Source organism: Sinocyclocheilus grahami, unplaced genomic scaffold (assembly GCF_001515645.1).
Source record: "Sinocyclocheilus grahami isolate Dianchi unplaced genomic scaffold, SAMN03320097.WGS_v1.1 scaffold363.1, whole genome shotgun sequence".
NCBI classification, from domain to species: Eukaryota; Metazoa; Chordata; class Actinopteri; order Cypriniformes; family Cyprinidae; genus Sinocyclocheilus; species Sinocyclocheilus grahami.
Genome location: NW_015505542.1, coordinates 588,386 through 602,550, shown reverse-complemented (window position 1 = coordinate 602,550; position 14,165 = coordinate 588,386). Strand labels below are relative to the sequence as shown.

Below are 14,165 nucleotides of genomic sequence, written 5' to 3'. Positions count from 1 at the left end.
TTTTACGGAAGTCACAACGGTTCGTGAAAAATAGCTAGAACTTTAAGCAGGCTGTGTGCATTTTACTGTGGACTGACTGTTTTGAAACGTATATGGTAGTTAAATAGCCCCTAGACCTCAGTTATCGTGAAAAAAAGCCAGGAAATTTCAGTTTTGACAATATGGGACCTTTAATAATTTTAGCTAGATATAATTATTCCAAGGAATCTTTACATATATCCCTCATGGATTTTTTTGGAACTTTTTTGCCTCAAACACGGAGAAAGGAAAACAAATCCTAATAGTCATCAAAGTAGGCTTTTTTTTTTTTTTCAAGAAAACAATTTATTTTAAGGAATCACTGTGTGTATCCTTCATGGATATCATATTTTGTTCATATTACAGTTATAACAATTCGATTTTGTTTTGTATCAAAAAGAAAAAAAATCTTAACAGTCATAAAACTGGGCTTCATATTCATGTTCCTTTTTTTTAAAGAAAAATATAATTTATTTTAGCAATCATTTGGGCCAAATTCTAAGGAATCAATACATGTATCCTTCATGGATATGACAAGTCCATAATGCATTGCAACAATTTTGAGAGAAAACTCTCTCTAAAAAAATTAATTAATAAATAATTAATTGATATTTATAAAAAACATATAATGGCATTCCTATGTAAAAAACAAAACAAACAAAAAAAAAACATCTTAAAAATTGCCAGTATTTCATGCAGCACTGGCAAGGATAATGAAGACTGAAGTAATGGCTGCTGAAAGTTCAGCTTTGCATATTAAAGTATGTTAAAAAAGAAAACAATAATAAATTGTTTTATTTTAAAACAAATTGTATTTTAAATTGTAATGATATTTCACAATATTACTGTTTTACTGTATTTTTGATCAAATAAATACAGCATTGGTAAGCATCAGAGACTCTTTAAAAAACATAAAAAAAATCTTGAATGGTGCTGTAGACAGTGTCTTTATCATCAAGTAGAGCAGGACGGATACACGTGTCTAAATATGTGACAATAATGTTATTCTAAGACACTTACTAAATTCGACACAGGGAAACTCTGAAGGCTTAATACGTGAAATAGCTCCGGACGGGTTTAATAGAGCACTGCATCCACTAAGACTTCACTCACTGTTATAACCTACATAAAGCCCTGGAACAGAAACACAGTGTGTCCTGTGGAAGAAATGAGAGTGTTTGTGAAGTACTGCACTGTATATTATATAGTTCTATGCGTACAGCGTGACCCGTCTGTCTGATGTGAAAGGACGTCCTCGTGCCGCTGAAATCAAACACCTGAATGTGACCCATCAGGATTTTCATCTCTGATACCAGGAGCACACAAAGACTTTATGAACAACAGAAATACCTTCCTCTTCCTTCTGTCAGTGACTTCCTTCAGTCAATTCAGCACAATCTTGTTTAAAATCTCATGCATGAACTTCAACCTAGTTGTGCAAATTTCTATCTGCTGAAAGCGTATTCAGGGTTTCTGAAAATGTATATTTAAGACCAAGTCATTTTAAAGACAAAGTAAAGAAAATTCAAGGAATAAATTGAAGGAAGCCAACAATACGTCAATATGTTTTCTATTTGAATATATTTTAAAATGTCATTTATTCCTGCGATCAAAGCTGAATTTTCAGCATCATTCCGCCAGTCTTCAGTGTCACATGATCCTTCAGAAATCATTCTAATATGCTGATTTGCTGCTCAAGAAACATTTCTTATTATTATCATCAATGTTGAAAACAAGTTGTGCTGCTTAATATGTTTCTGTGGAAACTCCGATACATTTTTTTAGTATTCTTTGATGAATAGAAGGTCCAAAAGAACAGCATTTATTTGAAATAAAAATTGTATTAAGTTTAATGCGTACTTGGTAAATAAAAGTATTAATTTCTGTTTTTTTTTTTTAAGTGAACAGTGAATATTTAGTGTATATTTCATTCAATATTGGAAAGTACTGATTAAAAATGATTCTGAAATTTAACCAACTCATTAAAAAGAATCAGTGAAACCCACTTCACTATTCACATGGCATATCTTTTGTTTCCCAATATTTCTTGATCATCACATTCAATTCAGAAGACAAGCTCACAATGCAACTAAATGAAATGCTTTTGCTGTGGAGTCATAGACTATATTCTCAAGTTGTGCCATTCGTCTCTGACTGCGTCGCTCTTATTCCTACAGTTTGAAAGTTGAACGGAGAGCATGATTGGTGCAATTTGACAGCTGGCCACGGTCACCCTGACAACCGTATCCCAGAATAAACCCATGGCTGTGGAAAGAGACAGATAGCAAAAGAGGACGACAGACTGGCCCCTCAGGAAAAGAGAAACTAATGCTGTTATACTCTCAACCTGATCAATTTACATAAGAGACGACACACAAGAGGATGAAAAATGACATTTCGTTTCATGAGCAGCGGATTACTGGAATCACAAGCAAATCCTCATCACCAATATCAAAAGAGGGATTTCTCTGGAATCAGGATTGACCTACTAAGTACAAAAAACTAAATAAACAAGCGCAACTATTCATAACTACCATAGTGACATTTGATGAGGTTTGAAAGTCTGAAAGTGAAAGTACAGTGGTGTGAAAAAGTGTTGGCCCCCTTCCTGATTTCTTATTTTTTTGCATGTTTGTCACACTTTAATGTTTCAGATCATCAAACAAATTTAAATATTAGTAAAAGACAACACAACATGCAGTTTTTAAATGTTAGGGGGCAACACTTTTTCACACAGGGCCATGTAGTTTTGGATTTTGTTTTCCCATAATAATAAAAACCTTCATTTAAAAACTGCATGTTGTGTTTACTTGTGTTATCTTTGACTAATATTTCAATTTGTTTGATGATCTGAAACATTAAAGTGTGACAAACATGCAAAAAAAAAAAAATCAGGAAGGGGGCCAACACTTTTTCACACCACTGTATGTCCAGAATTTTGCTAGTCATGTGTGGTGAGTGAAAGAGAACTGTTTAATGGTTTATTATCTTTTCAAATTAATGATATTTGAAAAGTATTTCTGATGTAAACCTCAAGAAAAGTGGTTTTAATACCTGTTCCTACACCAAAAATATAACAATATATTTATATTTTTTTGTTGCAAGGAATTAATACTTTTTTTTAATTATGCATTAAATTTCATAAAGAGTTGACAGTAAAGTTCACATTTATAATGCTACAAAAGATTTCTATTTCAAATAAATGCTGTTCTGTAAAACTTTCTATTCATCAAAGAATCCTGAAAAAAATCTATGATGGTTTTCACAAAAATATAAAAGTATTCAACACTGGTAATAATAAGAAACGCTTCTTGAGCAGCTAATCTGCATATTGTAATGATTTCTGAAGGATCATGTGACACTGAAGATTGGAGTAATGAAGTTGAAAATTCTGCTTTGGTCACAGGAATAAATTCCATTTTAAAACAGATTCACATAGAAAAATTGTTATTTTAAACTGTAATAATATTTTACAATATTAACTGATCATATAAAGGCAGTGTTGCTGAACAAAAGAGACTTCTTTCAAAAACAACAAAAAAAATTTAGGAAAATCAACTAATAAATGGCGTATAGTTGACTCCGTATATTAAACAGGGATCCAAGACACATTTTTAAGAATGTAAACTGACACACTTCGGCATTAAAGAGTTGTTATACCAAGCTTAGGGAACACGATAAGGTATTCAGCATTGCATTGTGGGCAGGCGACACGTGCGGTGCTGTTGCCCCTCTGTTTCTCATCAACCCAGCGCTGAAGACACGACTGATGAACCCATTTAGTGGAACCACGGCAGCGGCACGGACGCACCCACTCCGCCGTACGGTCATCCTCATCTGTGGCAAAACACACCCAACAACTCCTGAAACACACACACACACACACACACACACACACACACACAGAAACACATCAGCGCTCGGCTCAGTGTTTCATCTAGGGCAAAGTACAACAACAGAAAGGTGAAGAGAAAGTTTGTCATGTAACTGTGTAAAGTTCAAGGCTCCAGGAGCTATTTTTATAGTTCAACTCTTAAAAGTATCAAGGGGACAGTTGGCACAAAAAATTGAAAGAGGCAACTGCAGAGTAATATAGGTCAGTGACTAAGCACAAATGAAACTCCACCTCAAAAGAGGAAGAAAAAAAAACATGTTATCATTTTAATCTCACTGCGGTTTTTTTAACAACCTAGCTGTCTAAACCAATGTGTTCAAGATAAACTGGTCTTATTTACTAAGGTCTTAGTATATGCTAATTACTCAAATTATCACAATTGCATGCTCAATCACACATCAGCATTTTTGCTGAGAAAAGCCCACAAATTAAGATAATTTAAAGACTAAATAAAATAGTTTAATTTACTGGGGTTCTAATGAATTAATTACATAATATGCCAATTGATTACTCAGAAAGATGACAAAATTGCTGTCACTCCTTCAGTCTTTGTATTAGAAACACTCACAATCAAATTAACTGCATGTACGATCACATATTACTTTGTTTGCTGAGGAAAGCCCAAAATTGTGTATATCATCGTGGCAAATCACTGAATAGAAGCCAATATTGTTTCATTTTTCGTCCAGCATCTAAACGACAATGTCTAATGATGATCCTGTAAATAATCGATGTCAAATCTCTCAGTGTTTCTGCGCTGCTGGAGGAGGGATCGAGACTCGGCCGTTCTCTCAGGCTCCTGAGTGAGATTTTCCATTCTGTCTGTTTCTGAATAAAACATGAGTGATGAGGGTGACCGAAATCAGTCACGTGCTTCTCATCACGAACCTCCTGTGATCATCTCAGGACCATCAGATGACAATCCCAGACCCAAACAAGAACACATCGATTTGTGCTTTTATGCACCTTTGTATCTTCTTTAAAACATGCCCTGGGACCTGTTTCATAAAACAAGTTTACCAAATAAGCCAGGCTTATTTCAATTAGTCTGATGTATTGTCAGTTGATTTGGTTCAAAATAAGTCTGGATTATTTGGTAAACTTGTTTTATGAAACAGGCCCCTTATTCTCAACTGAAACAATATCTCAGTTTAATGTACAAAAATAATTTTTGGTGCTATTTTTGAGGAAAAATGTAAACTTGGTAAAATGGTTCAATTAAGCTTATTGGTAGGTGAAAGCACAACCGCATTAAGAGAATAGTTCACCAAAAAATTAAAAAATTGCTTACAATATACTCACCCCCAGGGCATCCAAGATGTAGATGAGTGTGTTTTGAATAATTTGATAATTAATGATAAATTTATTACATGCACAAGTTTTTGCTTCACAAGATGAAGGACTGGAATGGGTTATTGTGATGTTTTTATCAGCTGTTTGGACTCTCATTCTGACGGCACCCATTCACTGCAGAGGATCCATCGGTGAGCAAGTGATCTTCAAACCTGTTCAAACTCATCTACATCTCGGATGGCCTGAAGGTGAGTAAATTTCGAGGTGAACTATTGCACAAAAGTAGTGCTGGGCGGTATGAGCAAAAATTTATATCACAGTATTTTTCAAAATTATACCGGTTTCACGGTACATGACTGTATTTTTTTTCATGCATGACCGGGTGTTGACTTAGAATGCCCTATTTTACTGTCATGATGAGTGAATATTGTCAAAAAATAGTGACTAAACATGACCCCTTTTAATACATGTTAACCATGAGTCACTCTCCCTTATAATTGCGGCATCGTCTGATAAAATCAACATGCATCTACACTAAAGAGCAGCTATGCAGTTGTTTTGGCTATATTACTGTTTTGTCTCGTGCAGCGCACTGCCTGCGTCTGAGTAACAAACAACAAACAACTGCCAACTGAATGCGCTGCTTCTCTGCCGCTCACTGCACAGAACAGACGCCGAGAGAGGTGACACTTCTCCGGGAAAGTCAGACCTCGTGTTCGCGGGACAGCACTGGCGAAATCTTCCAACTGAACCATAGCTAAGGTTTATCTAAAAAAGTCGCTAGGTTTGTCAGTATGAATATTCTATGAAAGTTGCTAAATCTAGTGCTAGAGTCGCACTCGTGTGTGTGTGAGACGTGGGAGCTGATGGCAGGGGGCGGTGGATATTTGTGGCGGTCAATGTGGATATTGTGGATGAGTTCTTCTGTGTCATCACGTTCTATTAGTTCTACAGCTTCAGTTTAGGAACTGTCACGCTTAGTAACACATACAGCTGTTCCCTCACCACAGTGCAACAGTGAAAAGGAACCCCTTTCAAATAGTGTCGCGTTCCGAACGTTGTTTAAGCGGCATGCACCGGTATTGCAGTATTAAAAAAATTCATATCATAACAAAAATAAACACCGGTATTTGGTATGAACCGGTATGCCGCCCAGCACTAGTTTACGTTCCACCGGAAGCACACGTGAGCTCAGCTTTACACAAACTCGCTGATCAGATCACAGACACAGAACAACAACACCCGGATTCTGTTATTATCATTCTCTGGGACTTTAATAAAGCAAATCTCTCACGTGAACTGCCAAAATACAGACAGCATGTTACATGTCCCACCAGAGACAGTAATATATTGGATCACTGTTACACAACAATAAAGGATGCATATCACTCTGTCCCACGAGCAGCTTTATAGGTATTTTGAAAATTCATATCATAACAAAAATAAACACCGGTATTCGGTATGAACCGGTATACCGCCCAGCACTACACAAAAGCACAAAATATTTAGTTACAAAACAAAAAAAGGTGAAAGATGTGTAACAGTTTTTTGGGAATGACAAATGAAATGAAAATTATTTTAGATTGTGTCTGGATGAATTCTCTCATAGATTAGAACAAAAGACCAGAAGCAATATAAAGAGTGACGAAATGATCGGAGATCTTCACAAGATCAGTGCTACGGATAAAGATGCTTCTCTACGTTCCTTAAGAACCTGCTTCTCCTGTTCCTGTAACTCTACCTCCAACATGACAACCATCAGAAACACAATCACCCCCGTGAAACCCAAGACATCTCACCGTTGGCCCTCACTCTAGCACACTTGCATAACATGGATTTACACACTAAGAGCTGTGTTCATTAAGGTGCACCGTGAAAGGTCAGACAACCCGATTATCAGCCAATAAACAAGCTAAAACTAATAGTGCTGTGAAACACAATCTGATTTAGGCTTGTTTGCCTTCACTCAACGGGGTAAAGTTTCAAACTACAGGCTATATTGTATGACACATGACAGCATGATGAGATTTTTGTGGGAGAAAAATTATTCTCAGATACATCGCAATTCTTTTATTAACAATTGTGCTTTAAAGCACAAATAAAAAAAATATATATATACTAATAACATTTTTTTATTTATTTTAAATGTTTATTTTAAATAAATTATACAAATAAATAATAAAATACTACTAATACATAATAAAATAAAATATATACTAATAGCATATTTAAAACAAATACATGAACTATACAAATAAATAAACAACTAATTATCAATAATAACTTATTCCCATAGATTTTTGGGAATGGACCATCTCCCCTTAATGCAAGGTTTAAAAATAAGGATTTTGATGACAAGATTTTTGTTTTGAGGGAGAAAAATTATTCACAGAATAATTATTTCATTAACAATTGTGCTTTAAACCACAAATAAATAAATAAAATATATACGAATATAATTTTGAAATATATTTTAAATAAACTATACAAATAAATATTAAAGTACTGCTAACACATTATAAAATAAACTATATACTAATATATATATACTATAAATATATACTAAAAAAAGAAAAATGATTCACAGATGCGTCACAATTCTTTCATTAACAATTAAATCACACACAAACAATTAAATAAATAAATAAAACAGTTATAATAAATAAATACTATTAATATTTTTAACATTTAGATAAACTACATAACAAAAAATAAATAATGAAATTACTAGAAATTTTCATTTTTATATGACTGGACCTTCTCCCCTTATGCAGGGTAGTTTTTTTTTTTTTTTCCATGTTTGCAAGTTCATGTTTCTCTGACTCAAAATCAAATTATACAGAATTGATTTGCGAGGAGGCGTTTAAATATTCCCAGCCATAATATTTTGTGGCCATGCAAACTAGATCATACGCCTTGTTCTTCAGGAGTGCTGACTTCTGTTCATTTTTACTATGTTTACATAAACATGTGCTTGCAGCATCTTATCTCCACATGTGCAAACCAAACAACTTTTGAATAATAAGGCTAATAAAACGTTGACTTTGCCCAGCTGAACAACTGTGATCATATTCTGTTCACTTCTGTAACTGAAGACACATGACAGAATTACTCTTCAGCACTGTTTGTGATAATATATATGATGCTTAAAATATCTCCAATACACCAGACCATTTCCCATTAAATCATATTCCGGGAACGTATGCTGCAAAAATCCCTCTTAGATGCCCAGAAAACACACTTCTCCACCTCTAGATTCACATTACTACTTGAGCTCTTGCAGAATATAGTTCTAGTGTCTATGAGATACCATCAGGAGGTCAGAAAGTCGATAGCGCTCACCTTTCTTTACATGTTAAGGGCCGGTTACATGACACAGAAAAACAATCTAGACCACAGTTAGGGGGTCTCTGGAACTGATAACCCTGATAATAGTTTAAATATCCTGAACTCTAGAGCCACAACATAAGCTCCTATTTCACACAGGATTAGTTTTCATGAATAAAGTGGCTACTGTTAACTGATAATTAACAGTTAACACAAATGTTCACACAAAGAAAATGTTCCGCCCAAATGTTCACACAAAGAAAGAAGGTGTAACTTTTATTCTCACTGTAGTATTACTGTTGCCAGCCGCAGCCATGTCGTGGAGATGCTGTGTTTCTCGTTGTGAAAGCGAAACTACTTTGTTTGGCCTTCCAAAAGAGGACATGACTAGAAATCAGTGGTTAAGTTGTATTTACAACACTGTTCCAGAACAGTTCAACCCAAATATTCAGATGTGTGCAATGCATTTTACGGAGAGTAGCCTACAATGCCGGTGTTCTGACAAATAATGCTGACTCAGTCACAGCCTGTAAGTACGTTTTCATATTTAAAGGATTTGCCACTGATGATTCAAACGCGAGTTTTGAGCAGTGTAGAGTAGCGCTTGTTGTTTGTTGTTTCTCCGATCACAAATGCAGACATGGTTTTATGTTTACGCGGCTCGATACGCAACGCAACACGTAAAAAGACAGTATAAGTCATTATAATCCGTAATTATGTGCCCACTGGATGCCACAAATGCCTCGTTTATAATGGGTTTTATTGGTTTTGTCTCGTTGCACCGGGACAAGGCATCACAGTATGGTAAGGGTTATAACATTTCCGTCATACGCTTGAGGTATTCGGCCAATCACAACGCACTGGATAGCTGACCAATCAGAGCACACCTCGCTTTTCAGAACGATGAGCTTTGTAAAAATCGACGAGTTTCAGAAAGGCGGGGCATAGAGGAGAAACAATAATGAACAGTATGTGGAAAATAATGTGTTTTTTGAACCTTCAACAGCAAAAACATTTCATTACACCAAATAATGTTATTTTTTAGCAAAGTCATATGACCCCTTTAAAGCATTGAAAAGAACACCAATGGTGCGATTCATTAATGGTGCTTTTCCACTGCATGGTACGACTCGGCACAGCACGGCTCGGTCTGCGTTTCCACTGCAGTTCAGTACCGCTTTAGAGTGGGCGGGATTATTCACATGTTGTTATAGTTGTGCCGCCGCGACTCTTGAAAAACGTTTTAATTCTGCGTCGCCCCATCAAGCTCTCGCTGGATCTGCTCCCCTGCTATCAACGAGAGGAACGTCTGTACTTCCTCAACAGACAACAAAACAACCATTTTTTGGTGGTTAAAAAAGGTGCGTTCGTTCAAAACAGTTGCGTTCGGTCCTTCGCTGGCTGTGCTGATTTAAATCTAGCAGTTCTGTTGTGTGTCTGTCTCGTAAGTTCAGTGACGCAGATAGTGACGATTCTCTCTGGCCAATCTGTGATCAGCAGAGTTTACACGTCTCGTTTTGGTAATGGTACGGTTCACTTTGAACCTCAACCGAGGTGGTACTAAAAAAAGTACCAGGTACTGTACCCAGTGGAAAAACACGTCTCGTTTTGGTAATGGTACGGTTCACTTTGAACCTCAACCGAGGTGGTACTAAAAAAAGTACCAGGTACTGTACCCAGTGGAAAAACCCCCAAAAGTGACCCTAACAAAGCCATACCGTGCCGTACCCATAGACTGTATAAAAACATGGACGTAGTGTCCGTGACTTCACCCGTAGATTTCCGAAGAGCGTTTTTGAAGCTCAAGGTGGGCGGAGCGGGCCGTCGCCATCTTGGCAGCGCGTCACTCCCGGATAATCGAAAATGGGCAAAGAGGCGGGAGCAGGTTGCTGAAACCACGCCCACCTAGCTCGACGGTGGTGACAGCAGCGGCAATCCACCTGTCACTCAAGTGGCCACACCCTTAATTATGCAGAACTTTAAGGCTTAATATCATTTAAATGGATGAGTTATAAAAAAATTCACCCCCCTCGCAGTTGTCATGAAGGGCAAAATTAGCTATATAGACCAAAATAATTTTTTGAACCAGACTGTAAACATGTTTTTTCTGCTGTAAAGTTGGGCATTTTAACATGGGGAGTCTATGGGATTGACTCTCTTTTGCAGCCAGCCTCTAGCGGCCAATTGATGAATTACAGTTTAAGTCACTTCCTTGTTGGCTTCACGAGAGAGAGTGGGAGGTTGCCGCTTGGCTGTATCATGCAGTGGAAAAGCGCCAAAAGTGTTACAATGACAAACTCTCCTGCATGTTCTCATTGCTACACAGGTCAGACTGCATTTAAAGAGGCATTAAAATCTCGGTACAATGAGTTTATTCATTCGGCTGTGGTCACGTGACTGTGGGAACCTGCATGATCTTCCAGCCAACAGTGGGTCAGTGGGTGAAAGTAGTTGTCGAGAATCAGAGGAACCGCTGAGATCCCAGACATTTCTACTATACTGACACAAATAGAGCTGCCACGATTAGGACATATTGTCTGGCAATAAAGCGACATATAATAACTGCTATTAGCCATTGAATTGCATTTTTATTCATATCATACCAGTTAATATAATGATAAATATAAACCTTAAACAATAATGTATTCATACTGAACATGGAAGCAAGCATTTTCCTGATTGCCTAAATAATGCAATATATATATATAATATTTTAAATGAAAAGTAATATTTAAAAAAATGAAAAAGTACTTTTAAATATTAAAATATTTGTGTGAATTATTAAAAAAAGCAATATTATTATTAATAATATTATTAATACCAGTAATGATAATAATCCGTTTTTAATGTGGAACTTAATGGACCTTATCACAAATAAAATGTATTATCATTAAGTTACTCTCACCAAAGTGTTATTGCGTCACCAAATTTAAAACTAAAAACATTAAAATTCATACTTGAAATAAAATAAGTTAAAGTGTTTTTTTTTTTCAGTTAACATTTATTTCAGCTAGTCACCGGCTAGTTTTCTAATTTCTTTTAGTTTAACTTGAAGTACTAAAATAACTCAAACTTAAACTGAAATAAAAATTTATAAGAACTATATTTAAAAAAAAAAAAAAAAAAAACTAATTGAAATGACAAAAACCTGTAACAAAATCTAAAAAAGTAACTAAAATTACAATGAAAATGGGGAAAAAAACAAACAAAAAAAAACTATGAAAGTATATCAATGCTACTAAAAAAACAACTGCTGCTCAAAGTTTGTCTCTATCCCTCAGTACCAACTCTGTTCACCTGCCTAGATTGTGACTAGTTTACAGTTGGTGCACCGGTCGAGCACCAGCTACATTACAGTTCATGTAACTTCAGTCACTGTTTTCCAGTAACGCCAGTTATCTTGAACTTGTGGTCTATATTTGTTCTTGAGGAGGGGTCAGATATGGCCCACTCTCACTCTCTCCCCTGTAGTCAGAGTCACAAGACCCAACCACAAGATCACGTTTCACCAGCAAATGTATAAAGCCAGGGGGAACACAAATTCACAGACCACATAGAATTACCAGCATTTCTAAAAAATCTAGGACTATACGTCTGTTTTAGTGCAACAGTAAGTCACATTTTGACTGAACAGCTATAGTTACTTAAAACTACATTTATATTTGAAATCCTGAAAGCCATTTCCTGTTAAAAAAGGCGACTATTCCAGGAGCGCTGCTAACAATCACTGCAGAAGCCACCTGGCATCGCCATCAATTTTGCACAAGCATTTTCTTCAGAAAACGTTAAAATCTAGTGGAATATTAGCAATTTATGAAAGCCAGTTTCTACAATGTAATATTTTTTCTTGCAATTTTGAGATTACATGTCAAAATTCAGACGTAATTGTAAATTCTAAACTCAGAATTGCGAGAAAAAATCTTAACCAATAGCCTTGTGGTTAGTGCGCCGACATAGAGCGCTCGCGGCTAGGAATGTTCATTTTAACCGGTTAACCGTTAACCAACCATAAGAATTTTTGACCGATTAATACAATCAGTTAAACGGTTTAAAAAGTAATTTTTTTCAGTAATTTATCAAAATATTTAAAAAGGTTTGCTCCATGGTTAAAATACGCTACGAGTACATAATTCGTTTTTTAGAAAAAAAAATAAAAACATAAGTCACGTATAAGTCGCATTTTATTATTTCATTCAGAAATAGGCCTAATGCCGACGCAAAATGTTTACAAACATTATAATAAACACAGTAAACATAGCTAGGCTATTTTAGTTCCCCTCACTCCACAACAAATCCATTCAATTAACAGTATTTAGAAAAGAACAATAATTAAAAATATAAGAAGCTATAGCTATATAAACGACAAGCCAAAACGAATTCATTTAGGCTAAAACGAAACTGAAACCAACATTGGGTCTCTCATTCCACACAAAATCAAATATTTCCATATTTGCGATGTATTTGAATGACAAAATATTATTTATTATGTAGCCTACTTCACTGGCGTTCCAATATCCACGTAAAACAAAATGTTTTGCATAACATCACAGCGGTACGGTGATAACCCTTAACGGCACAGATTTTATTACATATTTAAACTGAGCAGTGTGTTTTTTTCCATATGTTTGACTGACTGTATCTTATCATGATAATGAACTGGCTGCATTGTCAAGGTAGCAATGCTTAACTGTGCGCGCGCATGTGGCGCCGGTGCAATCACTTGAATTTTTTCCTTCTAACAGTGGAAGAAACTACTCCTTTTAGTCATAAAAATTATCGGAATTGTAAAAGGTTTGCTTTTATTTGTGTACATTCACAATAAAAACAAATCTTTGTGCTTTTGTAAAATAAGCCTAAAGAAAAATAGGATGCCGCTTTCTGCCGTCTGGTTTCCTTTTACGCAGCACAAAAAACGAACCGAAGCTCTGCATACTAGGCTACTTGTTGCAGTTGTATATGTATGTATATATATATATATATATATATATATATACAGCCTTGCTTTATTATGTTTTTCTCCGCTCGCAGAAGTGCTGCAGGTGCATGATGTGATATGAAGACCATGTGAATCCTCATGTTCTGTTGCTGCTGCTTTTTGCACATGTAAAATTAATCCCCGGGAAACAAATGTTAGTATTTTTACCGGTTCACAGACACTTATCCTTTCTAATTTAATTTAATTCTAATGTAAAATAATCTTGTCGGTTAACGAGCGTCGGTTGTCGGTTAGGAAAAATAACCGAAATGAACATCCCTAATTCTTACATTCTTACAGAGATTGTTGCATTGAATTTAAATCGTAATTTAATTTTACAAACACAAGCAGAACAAATTTGCGTTAATTGTTTGTAAATAAATAATTATGCATACTGTCATTGAAAATTTTAAAGGGGTCATATGATGTTGCTAAAAAGAACATTATTTTGTGTATTTGGTGTAATGAAATGTTAATGTGGTTTAAGGTTAAAAAAACACATTATTTTCCACATACTGTACATTATTGTTTCTCCTCTATGCCCCGCCTTTCTGAAACATGTTGATTTTTACAAAGCTCATCGGTCTGAAAAGCGAGGTGTGCTCTGATTGGCCAGCTATCCAGTGCGTTGTGATTGGCCGAATTCCTCAAGTGTGT

At 35.7% G+C, this 14,165-nt stretch overlaps 1 protein-coding gene across 1 annotated transcript in view; it reads right to left on the bottom strand.

The window, feature by feature from the left end:
* Nucleotides 1–14,165, bottom strand: part of marchf5 (membrane-associated ring finger (C3HC4) 5) — a 24,832-nt gene that overhangs the window by 6,342 nt on the left and 4,325 nt on the right. The window contains exon 2 of the mRNA XM_016230144.1: nucleotides 3,679–3,881. Coding sequence (XP_016085630.1) covers nucleotides 3,679–3,881 — 203 coding nt within the window. The remainder of the gene's footprint in view (nucleotides 1–3,678; nucleotides 3,882–14,165) is intronic.